Consider the following 20387-nt stretch of genomic DNA (forward strand, 5'->3'; position numbering starts at 1 on the left):
GGGTTCAAGTCTGGGCTCTGGCAGTGCCAGTCAGAAGACGTTCAGAGACTTGTCCCAAAGCCACTCCTGCGTTGTCTTGGCTGTGTGCTTACGGTCGTTGTCCTGTTGGAAGGTTCATCTTTCCCTCGATTCTGACAAGTCTTCCAGTCCCTGCCGCTGAAAAACATCCCCACAACAGGATGCTGCCAACACAATGTTTCACCGTAGGGATGGTGCCAGGTTTCCTCCAGACGTGATGCTTGCCATTCAATCTTGGTTTCATCAGACCAGAGAATCTTGTTTCTCATGGTCTGAGAGTCCTTTAGGTGCCTTTTGGCAAACTCCTAGCGGGTGGTCATGTGCCTTTTACTGAGGAGTGGCTTCCGTCTGGCCACTCTACCATAAAGACCTGATTGGTGGAGTGTTGTGCTTCCACAGAGGAACTCTGGAGCTCTGTCAGTGAACATTGGGTTCTTGGTCACCTCCCTGACAAAGGCCCTTCTCCCCCAATTGCTCAGTTCGTCCAGGTGGCCAGCTCTAGGAAGAGTCTTGGAGGTTCCAAACTTCTTCCATTTAAGAGTGATGGATGCCACTGTGTTCTTGATGACCTTCAATGTTGCGGTACCCTTTCCCAGATCCGTGCCTCGATACAATCATGTCTCTAAGGACGATTCTTCTTCGGTATCATTGCGTTTGCACATTGTGTTTGTGCATGCTGCCACCTACTGTGTATGCGTTCAATCACGTTACCTTTTGTAAGACAATTTGTTTTTTAAATTGCACTACAAACTAACATCTATACACCCCTATTACATACCACTAACTAAGCCTCCATCTATATACCTGTATTACGTACCACCAACTAACACCTATATACCACTATTACATACCACCAACAAACCCTCTACCTATATACCACTATTACATATAGATATAATAATGGCGCCGGAGGGTTTGATGCCATTTTACAAGTTACTAACCAATTGTGCTATTTTGTGTGTTTTTTCACATTGTTTGTAACTTATTTTGACCATGATGTTGCGAATACCATCTCTTATGACCGAAAAGAGCCTCTGGATATCAGAACAGCGATTACTCAGCTCGAACTGGACAAAGTTTGCATCAGACTATTTAATGAATCTGACGCAAAGGATATACTGTTTCTCCAAGACCAGGCCCAAATCCTTGTCATTCACATGAAGAAAAGGCGGAGATACAGGGGGCGCAGATCTGGGTGCCTTGTGAGAATTTGTTATCGAGTGTATAACCTGCCTCTGCCATCCGTTCTATTGTCCAACCTGCAATCACTGGAAAATAAACTGGATAAGCTCCGTTTGAGACTATCCTACCAACGAGACAGTAAAAACTGTAATATCTTATGTTTCACCGAGTCATGGCTGAACGACGACACGGATAATATACAGTTGGCTGGGTTTTCCGTGCATCGGCAGGACAGAACAGCTACATCCGGTAAGACGAAGGGTGGTAGAGTGTGTCTATTTGTCAATAACAGCTGGTGCGTGATGTCTAATATTAAGGAAGTATTGAGGTATTGCTCGCGTACGTAACGAGTACGTAATGATAAGCTGTAGACCACACTATCTACCAAGAGAGTTTTCATCTATATTTTTCGTAGCCATATATTTACCACCACAAACCGATGCTGGCACTAAGACCGCACTGAACAGGCTGTATGAGCAAACAATAAAATGCTCATCCAGAAGTGGCGCTCCTTGTGGCCGGGTACTTAAATGCAGGCAAACTTAAATCCATTTTAGCTCATTTTGACCAGCATGTTACATGTGCAACCAGAGGGAAAAAAAAACCTCTACACCACCTTTACTCCACACACAAAGACGCATACAAAGCTCTCCCTCGCCCTCCATTTGGCAAATCTGACCATAATTATATCCTCTGATTCCTGCTTACAAGCAAAAACTAAAGCAGGAAGTACCAGTGACTCGCTCAATACTGAAGTAGTCAGATGACGCGGATGCTACGCTAAAGGACTGTTTTGCTAACACAGACTGGAAAATGTTCCGACATTCATCCAATGGCATTGAGGAGTATACCACCTCAGTCACCGGCTTTATCAATAAGTGCATCAACGACGTCGTCCCCACATTGACCGTACGTACATATCCCAACCAGAAGCCATGGATTACAGGCAACATCTGTACCGAACTAAATGCTAGAGCTGCCGCTTTCAAGGAGCTGAACACTAATCTGGACGCATTTAAGAAATCCCGCTATGCCCTCAGATGAACCATCAAACAGGCAAAGCATCAATACAGGACTAAGATTGAGTCCTACTACACCGGCTCTGACACACGTCAGATGTGGCAGGGCTTGCAAACTATTAAACTACAAAGTGAAACCCAGCCGCAAGCTGCCCAGTGACGCGAGCCTACCAGACGGGCTAAATTCCTTTTATGCTCGCTTCGAGGCAGGCAACACTGAAGCATGCATGAGAGCACCAGCTGTTCCAGACAACTGTGTGATCACGCTCTCCGTAGCCGATGTGAGCAAGACAATTAAAAAGGTCATCATTCACAAGGACGCGGGGCCAGACGGATTACCAGGACGTGAACTCCGAGCATGCGCAGACCAACTGACAAGTGTCTTCACTGACATTTTCAACCTCTCCCTGACTGAGTACATAAAACCTACATGTTTCAAGCAGACCACCATAGTCCCTATGCCCAAGAAAGCGAAGGTAACCTGCCTAAATGACTACCATCCTGTAGCACTCACGTCGGTTGTCATGAAGTGCTTTGAAAGGCTGGTCATGTCTCACATCAACATCATCATCCCAGAAACCCTTGACCCACTCCAATTCGCATTCTGCCCCAACAGATCCACAGATGATTCAATCTCAATCGTACTACCTGGACTTCTTGACGGGCCGCCCCCAGGTGGAAAGGGTAGGTAACAACACATCCGCCACGCTAATCCTCAACACGTGGGCCCTCAGGGGTGCGTGCCCAGCCCCCTCCTGTACTCCCTGTTCACCCACGACTGCATGGCTGAGCACGACTCCAACACCATCATTAAGTTTGCTGATGACACAACAGTGGTAGGCCTGATCATCCACATCAATGAGACAGCCTATAGGGAGGTCAGAGACCTGGCAGTGTGGTGCCATGACAACAACCTCTCCCTAAACGTGAGCAAGACAAAGGAGTTGATCATGGACTACAGGAAAAGGAGGGCAGAACACGCACCCATTCTTATCAACAATGGCACAACAATGCCTTTTCCCCCCCAGGAGACTGAAAAGATTTGGCATGGGTCCCCAGATCCTCAAAAAATTCTACAGCTGCACCATCGAGAGCATCATGACCAGTTGCATCACCACCTGGTATGGCAACTGCTCGGCATCCGACCATAAGCCGCTACAGAGGGTAGTGCATACAGCCCAGTACATCGCTGGGGCAGAGCTTCTTGCCATCTAGGACTTATATACTAGGCGGTGTAAGAGGAAGGCCGAAAAATGTTTAAAAGACTCCAGTCACCCAAGTCATAGACTGTTCTATCTGGTACCTCATGGCAAGCGGTATCGGAGCACCAAGTCTAGGTGTCATGTTCGTCAGATATAGAGGAGACCAAGGCGCAGCGTGATGAGAATACATTCTTCTTTTAATAAACAAAGAACTTGAAGCTATATAACACAAGTGCTGACAGGCAACTATACATAGACAATAACCCACAAAATACCCAATGAATATGGCTACCTAAATATGGTCCCCAATCAGAGACAACGATAAACAGCTGCCTCTGATTGAGAACAAATCTAGACAACCATAGACACATAAACCCCTAGACATACAAAAACCTTTTCACACGCTGACCTAACCAAAATAATACAGAAAACAAAGATAAGTTCAGGGTGTGACACTAGGTCCAAAAGGCTCCTTAACAGCTTCTACCCCCATTTGTTTTTACACTGCTGCTACTTGCTGTTTATTATCTATGCAGTCACTTTACCCCTACCTACAGTACATATACAAATTACCTTGACTAACCTAAAGCCCTGCACATTCACTCGGTACCAGTTCCCCCTGTATAATAGCCTCATTTTATTGTGTTACTTAAATTTAAAAATAATTTCTTTAGTTTATTTAGTAAATATTTTCTTTACTATAATTTCTTAAAACTGCATTGTTGGTTAAGGGCTTGTAAGTATTCATTTCACAGTAAGGTTAACACCGGTTTTATTCGGCGCATGCGACAAATACAATTTGATTTAATTTGACATACCACCAGCTAACGTCTATATACCACTATTACATACCACCAACTAACCCTATTTCATAACAATAAAAATGACCACACCATTCCACTACTTTTACCCTAACTGATCCTACACCAGGCCGATGGCCTGGGAGGAAGGTACTATTTTGTTCAACACACCTTGTAACCCTTCTGCAGTAAAACTTAGTACACCCAAGTACTTCTCTGCAGCTGCCACCACAACATCTATTTTCTGTGATTCACTTTCAATTTCTGAGGTACAGCTGATGGCAATTAATGCTAAGAAGCTAACCTTACTGAAGCACAAATTTGTATCACTCTGTATTGGCCTGGACCTACCACTCACCCTTGACCTATCATACTCTACTCTCTTCACTGCCTCATCATATGACACCTTCTGTTCTACTCTGACCCTGTCAATCTTAACCTGTCTCTCTTGCACGGGACACTTCTGATCCCCAGCAACATGGGCACTAAGACAATTGACACTCACTGTTTTTTCCACCGATACTACTCATTCCTTTGTCCCATGCCTTCCTGCACACTTCTCACATTTCGGAATCTCCCTCCTACACACTGCTGCAACATGAACATAAACTTGACATTTGAGATGATGGCGTAGACAGAGTGAGCTCTTCGTGTCACGCGATTAGCGACCATACCTGTGACTTGCTATGCTCTCCGGAGCAGGGCGCCTTTGAAGGGAATGATTACTGGGGTGGCACTCAGTGTTGAGGTGGAAAAACTGAAATGGAAAATTCCCCGTGTCTGTGACGGCTGCTGTTTGTTGCGACGCAGACCAAAACTTTCCGGCACCGACAGAGATGGCTGCCTCACTTCGCGTTCCCCATATTCTTATTAATTCCTTTACGCTTGTGTGTATAAGGTAGTTGTTGTGAAATTGTTAGGTTAGATTACTTGTTAGATATTGCTGCATGGTCGGAACTAGAAGCGCAAGAATTTCGCTACACTCGCATTAACATCTGCTAACCATGTGTATGTGACAAATACAAATTGATTTGATTTGATACAGTTGAAGTCGAACGTTTACATATACCTTAGTCAAAAACATTTAAAATCAGTTTTTCACAATTCCTGACATTTAATCCAAGTAAAAAGTACCTGTTTTACGTCAGTTAGGATCACCACTTTATTTTAAGAATGTGAAATGTCAGAATAATAGAGAGAATTATTTATTTCAGCTTTTATTTCTTTCATCACATTCCCAGTGGGTCAGAAGTTTACATACACTCAAATAGTATTTGGTAGCATTGCCTTTAAATTGTTAAACTTGGGTCAAACATTTCGGGTACCTTCCACAAGCTTCCCACAATAAATTGGGTGAATTTTGTCCCATTCCTCCTGACAGAGATGGTGTAACTGAGTAAGGTTTGTAGGCCTCCTTGCTCACACACGCTAATTCAGTTCTGCCCACAAATGTTCTATAGGACTGAGGTCAGGGCTTTGTGATGGCCACTCCAATACCATGACTTTGTTGTCCTTAAGCCATTTTGCCACAACTTTGGAAGTATGCTTGGGGTCATTGTCCATTTGGAAGACCCATTTGCGACCAAGCTTTAGCTCCCTGACTGATGTCTTGAGATGTTGCTTCAATATATCCACATAATTTTCCATCCTCATGATGCCATCTATTTTGGGAAGTGCACCAGTCCCTCCTGCAGCAAAGCACCCCCACAACATGATGCTTGGGATGGTGTTCTTTGGCATGCAAGCCTCCCCCTTTTTCCTCCAAACATAACGATGGTCATTATGACCAAACAGTTCTATTTTTGTTTCATCAGACCAGAGGAAATGTCTCCAAAAAGTACAATCTTTGTGCCCATGTGCAGTTGCAAACCATAGTCTGGCTTTTTTATGGCGGTTTTTGAGCAGTGGCTTCTTCCTTGCTGAGCGGCCTTTCAGGTTATGTCGATATAGGATTCATTTTACTGTGGATATAGATACTTTTGTACCCGTTTCCTCCAGCATCTTCACAAGATCCTTTGCTGTTGTTCTGGGATTGATTTGCACTTTTTGCACCAAAGTACGTTCATCTCTAGGAGACAGAACGTTCTCCTTCCTGAGCGGTATGACGGCTGCGTGGTCCCATGGTGTTTATACTTGTGTACTATTGTTTGTACAGATGAACGTGGTACCTTCAGGCATTTGGAAATGGCTCCCAAGGATGAACCAGACTTGTGAAGGTCTACAATTTATTTTCTGAGGTCTTGGCTGATTTCTTTTGATTTTCCCATGATGTCAGGTAAAGAGGCACTGAGTTTGAAGGTAGACCTTGAAATACATCCAGAGGTACACCTCCAATTGACTCAAATTATGTCAATTAGCCTAACAGATTATTCTAAAGCCATGACATAATTTTCTGTAATTTTCCAAGCTGTTAAAAGGCACAGTCAACTTAGTGTATGTAAACTTCTGATCCACTGGAATTGTGATACAATTTAAATAATCTGTCTATAAACAGTTGTTGGAAAAATTACTTGTGTCATGCACAAAGTAGATGTCCTAACCAACTTGCCAAAACTATAGTTTGTTAACAAGAAATTTGTGGAGTGAGTTTAATGTCTCCAACCTAAGTGTATGTAAACTTCCGACTTCAACTGTACATACCCCAACCAGAAGCCATAGATTACAGGCAACATCCGCACTGAGCTAAAGGGTAGAGCTGTCGCTTTCAAGGAGCGGGACTCTAACCTGTAGGCTTATAAGAAACCCCACTTTGCCCTCAGACGAACCATTAAACAGGCAAAGTGTCAATACAGGACTAAGATCGAATCGTACTAAACCGGCTCCAATGCTCGTCAGATTTTTAAAAAATAATTTAAAAAATTCACCTTTATTTAACCAGGTAAGCTAGTTGAGAACAAGTTCTCATTTACAACTGCGACATGGCCATGATAAAACAAAGAAGTGCGACAGAAAAAACAACACAGAGTTACACATGGAATAAACAAGTGTACTGTCAATAACACAATAGAAAAAAAGAAAGATTATATACAGTGTGCAAATGGCATGAGGAGGTAAGGCAACAAATAGGCCATAGCAGCAAAGTAATTACAATTTAGCAGATTAACACTGGAGTGATAGATGAGCAGATGATGATGAGCAGATGATGGTGTGTAAGTAGTGATACTGGTGTGCAAAAGAGCAGCAAAAGAGCAGCAAAGTAAATAAAATATGGGGATGAGGTAGGTAGATTGGGTGGGCTATTTACAGATGGACTATGTACAGCTGCAGCGATCGGTTAGCTGCTCGGATAGCTGATGTTTAAAGTTAGTGAGGGAAATGTAAGTCTCCAGCTTCAGCGATTTTTGCAATTTGTTCCAGTCACTGGCAGCAGAGTACTGGAAGGAAAGGCGGCCAAAGTAGCTGTTGGCTTTGGGGATGACCAGTGAGATATACCTACTGGAGCGCATGCTACGGGTGGGTGTTGTTATCGTGACCAGTGAGCTGAGATAAGGCGGAGCTTTACCTAGCATAGACTTATAGATGACCTGGAGCCAGTTCGTCTGGCGACGAATATGTAGTGAGGGCCAGCCGACTAGAGCATACAGGTCGCAGTGGTGGGTGGTATAAGGCGCTTTGATAACAAAACGGATGGCACTGTGATAGACTACATCCAATTTGCTGAGTAGAGTATTGGAAGCTATTTTGTAGAGGACATCGCCGAAGTCAAGGATCGGTAGGATAGTCAGTTTTACTAGGGTAAGTTAGGAGTTGTGAGTGAAGGAGGCTTTTTTTTGCGAAATAGAAAGACAATTCTAGATTTGATTTTGGATTGGATATGTTTGATATGAGTCTGGAAGGAGAGTTTACAGCCTAGCCAGACACCTAGGTATTTGTAGTTGTCCACGTATTCAAGGTCAGAACCATCCAGAGTAGTGATGCTAGTCGGGCGGGTGCGGGCAGTGAACGGTTGAATAGCATGCATTTGGTTTTGCTAGCGTTTAAGAGCAGTTCGAGGCCACAGAAGAGGTGTTGTATGGCATTGGAGCTCGTTTGGAGGTTAGTTAACACAGTGTCCAAAGAAGGGCCAGATGTATACAGAATGGTGTCGTCTGCGTAGAGGTGGATCAGGGAATCACACGCAGCAAGAGCGACATTGTTGATATATACAGAGGAAATAGTCGGCCTGAGAATTGAACCCTGTGGTACCCCCATAGAGACTGCCAAAGGTCCGGACAACAGGCTCTCCGATTTTACACACTGAACTCTATCTGCGAAGTAGTTGGTGAACCAGGCGAGGCAATCATTTGAGAAACCAAGGATATTGAGTCTGCCGATAAGAATACGGTGATTGACAGAGTCTAAAGCCTTGACCAGGTCGATGAAGATGGCTGCACAGTACTGTCTTTTATCGATGGCGGTTATGATATTATTTAGTACCTTGAGCGTGGCTGAGGTGCACCCATGACCAGCTCAGAAACCGGATTGCACAGCGGAGAAGGTACGGTGGGATTTGAAATGGTCAGTGATCTGTTTATTAACTTGGCTTTCAAAGACTTTAGAAAGGCAGGGCAGGATGGATATAGGTCTGTAACAGTTTGGGTCTAGAGTGTCACCCCCTTTGAAGAGGGGGATGACCGCGGCAGCTTTCCAATCTTTAGGGATCTCGGACGAAACGAAAGAGAGCTTGAACAGACTGGTAGTAGGGGTTGCAACAATGGCGGCGGATAGGCCCTGTGGCAGGGCTTGCAAACTTTTACAGACTACAAAAGGAAGCACAGCCGAGAGCTGCCCAGTGACACGAGCCTACCGGACGAGCTAAATTACTGCTATGCTCGCTTCGAGGCAAGTAACACTGAAACATGCATGAGAGCATCAGCTGTTCCAGACAACTGTGTGATCATGCTCTCTGCAGTCGATGTGAGTAACACTTTTAAACATGTCAACATTCACAAGGCTGCAGGGCCAGACGGATTACCAGGATGTGTACTCCAAGCATGTGCTGACCAACTGGCAAGTGTCTTCACTGACATTTTCAAACTCTTCCTTTCAAAGACTCCAGCAACCCTAGTGCCCCCGCACATTGACTCTCTACCGGTACCCCCTGTATATAGCCTACCTATTGTTATTTTACTGCTGCTCTTTAATTATTTGTTACTTTAATTTCTTCTTTTTTTAGATGTTTTTCATAAAACTGCATTGTTGGTTAAGGGCTTGTATGTAAGTAAGCATTTCACTGTAAGGTCTACACCTGTTGTATTCGGCACATGTGACAAATACAATTTGATTTGATTTGACCACATGTAATTTATTCTCACTCTCGTCAGGTTCTGAGCCATCAGGGACAGCAGAATATGATTTGTGCCTTCTTCCTCAACACACATCTCCCCACTCCACTCGGCTCTTCTTCTTCCTCGCTGACCATTACCACGTCTATCCGTTCACCTCACTCTTGCCCTGCCTTCATCAGCTGTATTCCTTGCAGAGCACACACTGATGGTGTTTCTCCAAAACCCAACTTCTGTTCCTTAGCCCAATTTACATGTCTGGCTATTTCTGGACTCTCCATTCTTCCCTTACTGCTAATCAAGTGGCATCTTGCAGGTGAGCAACAGGGAGGAGTATTCTTGCTGTGTTCAAAACAATTGGGAACTGGAAACTGGGAACTGGGAAATCTCCATCTTCCGACTTCAGTGTGTTCAAGACAACTGGGAACTCTGAAAAACGAGCTCTGGCTGGGAAAAATATTTTGAACAGTCATCCAACTCAGAATTCCAAGTCGGGAACTCTGGCCTCTTTCTAGAGCTGCCACTTTCTGACCTGAATATAGATCACTGACGTTATGATTTGACCTCTTATTTTTCAAAGTTCCCAGTTGTCTTGAAAGCACCATTAGCCCTCTGAAGAAGAGTGTGTACATGTAGTTAGGTGACAGGTATAAAAACGTCTGCTTGTAATTGCTACTGGTTGGGTTGGTATCGCTTGACCCTTGGACTGACTGAAGTTGGTCTATCTTTACATATTCTTTTCTCTTTGACAGAAGCACATAATATACAACTATGATATTCAATTGTCAGTGTAAAAGAATAGCAAAATATGGTAGGAAATATTAAAAGGCCAGTGCAGTCAAAATTCCATTGAGGTAGTGTCCCCATGTCAAATATAACGCACAAATGCCACCGAGTGGCAGACGACAATAAAACTATAAAATCCATTGACTTTAAAAGATAAACATTTTAACTTTTGTATCGAACACAATACAAAAAAAGGAAATAAACTTAATGTAGCCAGGGGTATTACAAGAACATTTACATTTGTCATAAAGTATTTTGGTGCTTAATGCTTTTTTGTTTTTACATTTACCAATGATTTCAACATAATGTTTCAGTTCCATCTTCAATAAATTAGGGTTTTTTGTTCTCTGCCAACTTCACCTTATGAATAAAGAATCTTTCAAGAAAATAAACAAATGAACTATGAACATTTTATCCGGGTCCATATCAGTTGGGTCAAAATCTAACAAAATATCAGAATCTTCAAAATGAACATTAAAAGTGATTTCTCCTATAACTTAAAGTCTTCGAACTCAATCCAAAATCTGTCCATTGGTTTGTGATACATTTTGTCAATGATAATTACATTTTGTGTTAGCAAAAACATGTGCTTTTTATCTGATGACTGAATAATTCAATCATGACCAGAGGGTTTGTGTCAATTACAGTCTTTTACAGGCTCACTCCCCCAAGGAAACTATGTATGCATCTGGTGTAATTCATGACCTGCAGGCCTTGTGTTGCTAATAACACTTTCATCAAGATGAAAAGCTGTCTTCATTTTCAACAGACCCATAACTACACATTTGCAAAGACCCAATTTCAAAAGTGAAGGCATGTGTATGCTCAGACTTCCTGGCATGGTGCACAAGGCTTTGGCCCCAACAGATGAAAGTGAGTTTTTGTGCAACAGTACACTGTGGACTAGAGAATGCAGTCTGTGTGGGTTGTTTCCATGTTATACTTTTCTTTTGCATTTTGGCCTGGTAGATCCTTTGACATAACTTAACTGCCTTGCTCAGGGGCAGAACAGAATATTTTTACCTTGTCAGCTCGGGGATTCAATTCAGCAACATTTCGTTTACTGGCCCAACGCTCTAATTATATCATGTTGGTATGGAAAGAATTCAATCAAACCTATATTGCGGGACTTACGCAACAACTCTTTCCCCATGTTCAGTGTGGGCTATCCCCAGTATACCTGGTAATGAAACACTGAAACATGTCAATTAAGATCCTTACTTTTTTATTGGCAAGACACTGATCTACTAACTACACATTCTGAATGTATATATTACACATAATCTAAACAATGTTTCAGGACAGTTTTGAGGAAATAACCAGTCCAGCCAATATTAAAAACACTAATGATTTATTCATAAATCGTTGTACTTTGACTTGTTAAATGTTATTTATATTTAATTCTAATGTTAAATGTTTGTATTATTGAGATGTATATAGCAGTAGACACTTTGTAACTAGTTTTTCTCCTCAGTGTAATTGTATTTTTTTCATAAGAGGAATAAAACATTTAGCAAAATGATAATAACTCACATAATAATGCACATATTTATTAGAAGAACGTACAACAAGATTGCTTTGTTTGACCAATTGGACATTGTAATTTGGAACGAAGACGCCCCGGGTGGATGCCGCGTTCAAAACAACTGCGAACTCGGAAATCTCCGACTTCCGAGTTCAGTGCGTTCAAGACAAAAATTGTTTTGAACGGTCATTCAACTCGGAGTTCCAAATCGGGTACTCCGGCCTTTTTCTAGAGCTCCGATTTGCCGACCTGATGATCACTGAAGTCATGATTTTACATCGTTTTTCCCTGAAGTTCCCAGATGTCTTGAAAGCACCAAGAAACACCACAGTTGCTCGCGCTGACGTCAGCCAGCCTTCCCTGCGAACAGACGGAGCCAAGGGTGATGTGTAGGAATGTACAGAAACTTCTTCCTTGAACAGTTTGTGTACTAGTACTTCGATAATATTGACCGAATACCGACAGGGAGTGGACACATATATACGGTAAGTTGTATGTAATCAATTAACATATTAACTGCCTATTGTTTTGAATTTGTTAAACAAGCTAACTTTGACGAACAGTTTTGAAAATGGAGGCAGTGTGGGGGTTGCTCATTGGGGTTGCTGAAAGGGAGAGGCGCTGTCCAGGGCTGATTTCAGCACGGAGATCAGGACCATGGCTAACACACGCTGTTCTAAACTTTCGAAGTGTTTACACGCCTAACTTTATTTATGATAGGATTCGTTTTTTAAATGAAACTAATAACATAAACATTATTTCTAAATTGTTCAAGATTATAGAAGTTAACTTTGTATTGTTCGGAGTTTGCGCCTCCGCAAAACTAGTTTTCCGAGTTAAGTTTTGAGGGGCCTTGCTGGACAGCGACATTCTCTGCCTCTGTCGTAGCAAGCTTACATAGCGATATCTGGAATACTATTGTTGATAAAAGTGTGTTTTTTAGTAGCTACAATCGATTAATTTGTTAACCATATGAAATATCATTTTTCTCCATACCCTAACCAATACTGCAACTTTCCACTTGTATTGTTGAGGTCTAGTTCTAGGTCTGGTGGATAGGCTATAACTCAGAAATTGTATTTTTAGTCATCGTATTCTCTTTAGATTATTTTGATACCAGCATGTTACAAAGTATGTCTACTCTACACAGTTGTGTGCTTAGAAAGTAAATATATGTCAAATGTGTTTAGTAAATATTACCATTTAGGTCTATTTATTTTGTTTGGCGTGGAGATCAAACAACCCAGTGCACAATTGTATTTTTGTATTTCCAGTTCTTATTTTCTCTTCATACTAGTTAGAATGTAGGACAAGCTACTGTAGTTGTTGGGCGCTGTCGACGAAGTTGGTGGTGCTGTTTCAAAATGGCCGAACACACATTTCTGTGGATGCAAACACAGGCCTAAGAGACTGGATTTTACCAAAGCACTGTGTCAAAGTAAAAGTAGGTCCACAATGAAGTTATGAAACATACATTTTGAAGTGGTGGTATATTCTTGTTCGTTTTGTGTTACATTTTTATATATATTTATGAAAAATATGTTTTTCTTTATTACATTTAATAAAGATAAATATAATTTCTTACAAATGAAGAATACATACAACATTGTAATCGGTTATATAGTCACATACCAGTACATCGCATCAATATGCACAGCAGACCGCATGAAGACAAGGAATCAATGTGATGAAGGTGTACTGTAATTGTGTTGGTTTAGCATACTTTCCTTATCTATTCTGACACTTGTATTGAGGACATTTGTGATTTCTTTCTTGGATGCACCATTCCTGGATTATCATAAAAACATCCTGCGCTATAAATTCCAAATAACTGATTCAGAGAAGGTACAGTGACATGGTTGGTAGTAGCTTGGACAACTTGCAAGCCATATAATTTTAATGAGTTGGGACCAAGTGTATGTAACTTGAGTTGTCTGGTCTTTTGAAGGTCTGTTAAAACGCAAACTCTCTTTGACTACTACTACTACTACTAACATTTTAGTCCTGAAAATTAAAACATATCTTAATTGAATTTTTTTGATCCATGACCTCCGGTTCTGCTCTCATCACCCACAGCAACAGCCCTGTCAGCATGGCTTCTCAGACGGTGTATCCAATGGGATTGGTCATGTTCTCCACCTCAGTTGGCATGTCCATGGTGGAGGATGCCCAGGGGTTGGCTGAGCTTCCACACAATGAGCTGCCGGCCCCGCAGCTGGTCATGCTCGCCAACGTAGCCTGTGAAAACCCAGCAGAAGGGAAGGAGATGATGGAGCTTCAAACTGTTGGCAGCTACTCCGATAGTGAAGACGAGAACATCATCAGATACAGTTACGATAGCCATGAGAGAGAGATGTGTATTGTAGAATACCCAGAGTCTCCACGGGCTGCCCTTTCCCAGGTTGAGGCGATAGATGAGGAGGAAGAAGGGATTGACCTGTCCAAACCCTCTGACCAGCGCCCTTTTAGCCCTTCCACCCCTACCATCCCTTCTACACCTCTGGGCATGATCGTGGAGTCAGCTAAGAAGAAGAAACCCTTCTTCTGTAAACCCTGCAACTACCAGGCCCAGTGCGAGGAGGAGTTTGTAACCCACATCCAAATCCACAGCGCCAATAGGATGATCGCAGTGAAACGCATGGTGGGGGACAAGGCACGGGAGAAAGAGACGTCGGCGGGACCAGATCAAGAGGCGCAGAGCGGTGATGGTGGGGCCAACAACAAAGGGCTGATCCGCTGTGAGCGCTGCGGCTACAACACCAACCGCTACGACCATTACATGGCTCACCTCAAGCACCACGAGAAGGAGGGCGACGACCAGAGGGTATACAAATGCACCATCTGCACGTATACCACCGTCAGCCAGTACCACTGGAAAAAGCACCTCAGGAACCATTTCCCCAGTAAGCTCTTCACCTGCAACCAGTGCAGCTATTTCTCGGACCGTAAGAACAACTACGTGCAGCATATCCGCACTCACACAGGTATGTCAAATATAACCTTTTCACTCCAAGTATGCACTTAATGGTCAAAGTATGATTTTTTTTTTTTTAACAGTATAGCTAACTCTGGTTTTTCTACTTTAGGGGAGCGTCCTTTTCGATGTCCGTACTGTGAGTACTCAAGCTCCCAGAAGACCCATCTTACCAGGCATATGAGAACACACTCGGGTGAGTGTCTTAACACAGGCTACATGACAAAGAAGCCTGACCGTACATCTTTCTATTATGTGACACAAATAGGATTGATTGTGCATAGATATAGGTCTCTGTTTTGGTTTCCTCTCATAGTCAACTTTTTCTCCTTATGTTGCATTCGCTGGAGCAGATGGTTTTGGATAAGAACGGTAAAGTGGTTTGCAATACGTGCTGTGAGATGCCTAGTGTTCGACTTGTAATTGTTGCTTGTCTCTCCGTATTGTGGTCCATCTTCTCTGCATGAAATGTGTGCCAGTGTTCCCATTGATGTTAACAGCAGTTAAAATGTCTCTAAACTGACCATTTTCCACATTGCTTTTCTTGGCAGGTGAAAGGCCTTTCAAATGTGACCGCTGCAACTACCTGGCTGCCAATCAGCATGAGGTGACACGCCATTCCAGACAGGTTCACAATGGACCCAAGCCCCTGTGCTGCCCCCACTGCCCATACAAGACGGCTGACCGCAGCAACTACAAAAAGCATGTGGAGCTCCACCTCAACCCGCGTCAGTTCCTTTGCCCTGTCTGCAAGTATGCTGCTTCCAAGAAGTGTAACCTACAATATCACATCAAGTCTAGACACCCTGGCTGCCCACAGATCGCAATGGATGTGTCAAAGGTCAAGCTGCGTGTCAAGAAACCTGATTCTGATGAATTCACAGATGAGTACACCATGGTGAATGGAATAGCAAAGTTTGAGCTGTCAGCAATTGATGGTGATGAGGGACCAGAGATCTCTGGAGCTGATAAACAATCAAGCCCTATAAATCTGTCGACCAAGAGCAGCAAACCTAGCCCTGTTCAAGCAGTAGAAAGCATGGCAACGGACAAGACCCCCAAGAAATGTGACAACTCTCCTGTCAAAGAGACCAAGAAGAGCAGCAAACCTAGCCCTGTTCAAGCGGTAGAAGGCATGGCAACAGACAAGACCCCCAAGAAATGTGACAACGCTCCTGTCAAAGAGACCAAGAAGAGCAGCAAAACTAGCCCTGTTCAAGCAGTAGAAAGCATGACAACGGACAAGACCCCCAAGAAATGTGACATCTCCTCTGTCAAAGAGATACCTAAAAAGGACAAGGCAGAGAAAAAGGTAACACTGAAACGCAAGAGTACAGAGATGAACAGTGAGAATACAAAGCAGAATGTTACCCTGAAGGAGAGTGGGAAGGAGACAGCAGTTGTGGTTGAAATAGCAGGCAATAAAGTTAAGAGAGGTCCCAAAAAACAGATGACTGGGAAAACAAGTGTTCAGCATAAGACCGAAATAAAGGAAAAAGTTAAAAAGGCGGGTTTGGAAGAGGACAATGTTGAGAAAGACAAATCAGTCAAGGAGAGATTAGAGAAAGACATGCTAGAGAGGGAGAATATGGAGAAAGCGAAGGAGGAAAACAAGAGGCTGGAGGAGGAGAAAAAAGAGCAGCTGAAGACACTGAATAATGAGAAAGAAGGAAAAGAGAACAAAAATGCAATAAAATCTCAGAAAAGTACTTCCAGAAAAATTGAGAAAGTGGTTGAAAAGACTGTTGAAAAAGCTCCCCAAAGTCTGGAAGCACCAGTGAAAAAACAAGGAGAGAAGAGCAAGACAAAGCCAGTGAAGAGAAAAACTACAGAGGCCTTGGACTTATCAATGAAAGTATCTCCTGATGAGTCCTGCACCAACATTAAGGCCAAACGGTTGAAAATCAAGACTGCTGACAAGTTGCAATCAAAAGCCAGTACCCCCCGAAGCAAAACTACTGAGTCTTGCCCAGCGTCCGAGCAGAAGGACCCAGGAAACCAGATGATATACTCGTCTGTAGTGAAAAAGCTGAAAAAGGGCAACAAGAAAAAAGCAAGCCCTGGAGAGACCGAGGCTTCCAGTGAGAACAAGGTGTGTTCCATCATTGAGAACCCGTTCAGCCCCCCTGAAAGCAAAACATGTCCTGCCACAGAGCTTCTGCCAACAGTTGTACAGGAAGAGCAGCAGGCATCTGACCAGGAGACTGTCCCTGCTCTGGATACATATACGGGGCAGAGCCCTGCAGAAGAACGGCCCAGTAATGGGGAAAACAATCTTGCACTGCAAAATGTATCCCAAACCGAGGACACAACCCCACGGGCTGAGCAGGCTGAGGTCGCCGACAAAGCAGAGGAAACTCCTACTCCTGAAGGCTTCAGCAGCACCGACGAGTCCCCATCTCCCATAGAAAGTGACGTCTCTCACGATTTCAGACGGGCACAGGGAGAACCATCAACACCAACAACACCCTCCCTGGAGCTCCCTAGGCCAAGACGAAAGCCTACTGAAACCGAGGAGGACGAGGGCATCCACAGCCATGACGGAGGAAGTGAGATCAGTGACAGCGCCTCGGAGGGCAGTGACGATTCTGGGCTCAACGGGCTGGCGGCAGCCGCTGGTAAACTGGTGAATGACCCTGAAACTCCCACAGAAGAGATTCCGACTCCAACTGAACTCAAGAGTCACATGTGCGTCTTCTGTGACCGTAGCTTCCCCTTGGAGGCGGAGTTCCGTCGGCACCTGAATCGGCACCTGGTGAATGTGTATTATCTTTGACAATGCTTCCAAGCCGGACATGTGAGTGCCTGCAGAGCAGGGAGCTTTGATTCCAGCTGTGTATTTTGCTTGACCCTCTCCCCCTGTTATAAAACATATGTATAGTTGTCTGTGTCAACATATTAACAGTAGATATTCAGTTACCTTGCATTAGTGCTCACGGTTACTGTTGTATAAAATATGAATATTCTATGGTATGCCTAAAATGATCTGACCGTCTTTTTAATACCAGCTTGAGGCAGACTAGTTCATTTGATAATTGGTGTCTGGGCTTTCACATATTGGTTCCCAGACCATTTGACTATAAATTCTACAGTTCTTGTTTTCAAACATAAATCATAGAGGATATGCGAGTTGATGCCATGTGAGGTCCAAAATCTAATATTCATGGTTTGGCATTTGGCTGAGAAATTATGAAAATATGGGATACAATTTTTTTGGCTTCTAAATCTCATATGGTTATGCAACTAACTAAAAGCTAACCAATCTGTAATAGCATGGTATATACAAGTAACTGCGAAAATAAAGGCGTTGGGCCACCACAAGCTGCTATAACAGCTTCAATGTGTTTTGGCATAGATTCTACAACTGCCTGGAACTCTATTGGAGGGATGGGATGCCATTCTTCCACGAGAAATTCCATCATTTGGTGTTTTTTTGATGGTGGTGAAAAATGTTCTCTCAGATAACATTCCACAATCTCCCATAAATATTTATTTGGGTTGAGATCTGGTGACTGAGACAAAAACACTTTAAACCCCCTATGCTGCTTTGATACCCCTCTTTCAAAGTCACTGAGATCTCTTCTTCTAGCCATGGTAGCCAAAATAAGGGGCAACTCAGCATTTTTATACATGACCCTGACCCTAAACATGATGGCATGTGGATTGCTTAATTAACTCAGGAATCACACTTGTGTGGAAGCACCTGCTTTCAATATACTTTGTCTCTCATTTACTCGAGTGTTTCCTTTATTTTGGCAGTTACCTGGATTTTGCAAAAGTGGTTGATATTCAAGAAATCGCTACACCTTTTTTTTTAGTTCACAATCCGGTTGAGTTTTCTACAGAAGAACCCACCAAGAGATGAGTTGTACCCCTTGTTTTAATCCATCAGCCCTGTTGAAGAACAACTGTAAATCGAATATGAAAGGAAGTGTTACACTTTTTCAATGAAGAACCAAAGAAACCCCAGGGAGACAAGATTAGAAGGACCCAGGTGGTCCATGCCAAATAACCCAGAGAATAATGGGGCTCTCACTCCTATTGTGCGAGTCCACTCCAGTGAAGCGACCTGTCTCCGAAATGGGGACGAGGACTGCATGTTCAAATCCACCATTTAGGGAGCACTTGACAACTACTTTGATTTCTTTATTTTATTGATAACATCAATAGATTTAAAAAATAAAAAAACATTGTATATATCTTATCAATCTGTACAATGGACTAACTAATCTCTTCACTACAAAAACTTTCTAGGTGTTAATTGCCATGACTCATGACTCTTAGTCGAATTGATGAAATATGAAATGGGGCGAGGTTTCTTTGGGTTCATCTGGCACAAGTGTGTATAGAATTGTTTCTTGCGTTAATGTTTGAATTATGTTGTCACTTTTTGTATATCCAATTTCATTTAGTCATACAAAAAAAAACTCGTACTACTCATTAACAAATGCACAACTAATGTGGGAGGTAGGGTGTTACTGGCCCTTGAAATGTGTAAGCCTGTAGAACTTAAGATCAGGATGAAAAGGATACGATGTTGCTATCACTGATAGAGAATGGACCGCTAACATTGAAAACAAGTTGTGAAATGGATGTTTGTGCACACATCTGAAACTTTGCCATTATCAGTTTTGTGTTTGATTTCAGAAAATGTCCAAAGATTATTTTTTTTACAGTTGAGAGCTTGTGAAGATACACCAGTAGTTCTACATTCTTTTTTTTGCCTTCGACAATCATTCTTTTCTGGTTTTGTTTTGATGTTTTTGCATATTAACAGTGTAGCTTTGTTAATTGAGTCACATTTTCCTACAGTAAGATGTCTGATTTCAATGATGTTATACTGTCTAACTTTATAACCATTCCTTGGAAGTTTAGGTGTAACTGCTTGATTACTCTGCAGATCGAACCCATCAACTTGATTTCTGCAGTTATCACCCCACTCATCTGTTTTACAGAATTGGGCCTCCAAAGCTTAGCCTGTTTGTGCCATCAGTGATATACTTCTTTCATCTGCATCTAGTTGTGTTCTATTGAGGTGATTGGTAGACTTAACTAATAAACATGCCATGTATACTCTTAGTAAATTCAGTGCAATATTGTGTTTTGGGTATGATGCCAAAGTGAGAAGGTATAGAAATTTAAAGACTTATGTTTTGAGTTTGACTATTGGAAGGCATAGAATAGTACCAGGGTTCCCTGGAAAACTGGTCGAATTTAGCCCGATGCACTCTTATCTAGACGTTTAGATTCCGTGTCACTGTAAATTATCTATTTTTTTGTTCACTTCCTGTATTGTGCTTTTTAGTTGATGGGAAAAGTTGTTCCTTCTTTGTAACCATTTTTCATTCACATAATGTGTAATCATATGTACCGTAAAACTTCAATTAAATGCAGTCTCAAATAGCCGCCTGTCCCTTTTAATATTTACGAGGTTACCATGGACACAGCTTTGATATTCCCAGTCATGTGCATTTAAACATTTTTGAATTCAGTCATTAGCCATGGTGCTACCAAAAATAAAACACAATATAAAATCCATGATGCTGAAGCACAAAGTCAGGGGTGTACGATAGGCAGCCAGTCTGCAAGTCTGATCTGCGATGGATTTGTTATGTTT

The 20387-nt window shown here is 42.6% G+C and overlaps 1 protein-coding gene across 2 annotated transcripts; it reads left to right on the forward strand.

The window, feature by feature from the left end:
* Window positions 1-11965: 11965 nt before the first annotated feature.
* LOC112256272 (RE1-silencing transcription factor) lies at window positions 11966-20173 on the forward strand. Of its 2 annotated transcripts, XM_024429412.2 has the most exons (5): window positions 11966-12281; window positions 13873-14780; window positions 14883-14966; window positions 15322-17567; window positions 18530-20173. In XM_024429412.2, exons 2-4 carry the CDS (start codon window positions 13889-13891, stop codon window positions 17544-17546), a joined length of 3201 nt encoding a protein of 1066 aa, XP_024285180.1. In that variant the 5' UTR covers window positions 11966-12281; window positions 13873-13888; the 3' UTR covers window positions 17547-17567; window positions 18530-20173. The 2 variants fall into 2 exon arrangements, with proteins under 2 accessions (XP_024285180.1, XP_042181594.1); XM_042325660.1 differs by having other exon boundaries at window positions 15322-20173.
* Window positions 20174-20387: the final 214 nt, after the last annotated feature.

The sequence above is a fragment of the Oncorhynchus tshawytscha genome, linkage group LG08, assembly GCF_018296145.1.
Source record: "Oncorhynchus tshawytscha isolate Ot180627B linkage group LG08, Otsh_v2.0, whole genome shotgun sequence".
NCBI classification, from domain to species: Eukaryota; Metazoa; Chordata; class Actinopteri; order Salmoniformes; family Salmonidae; genus Oncorhynchus; species Oncorhynchus tshawytscha.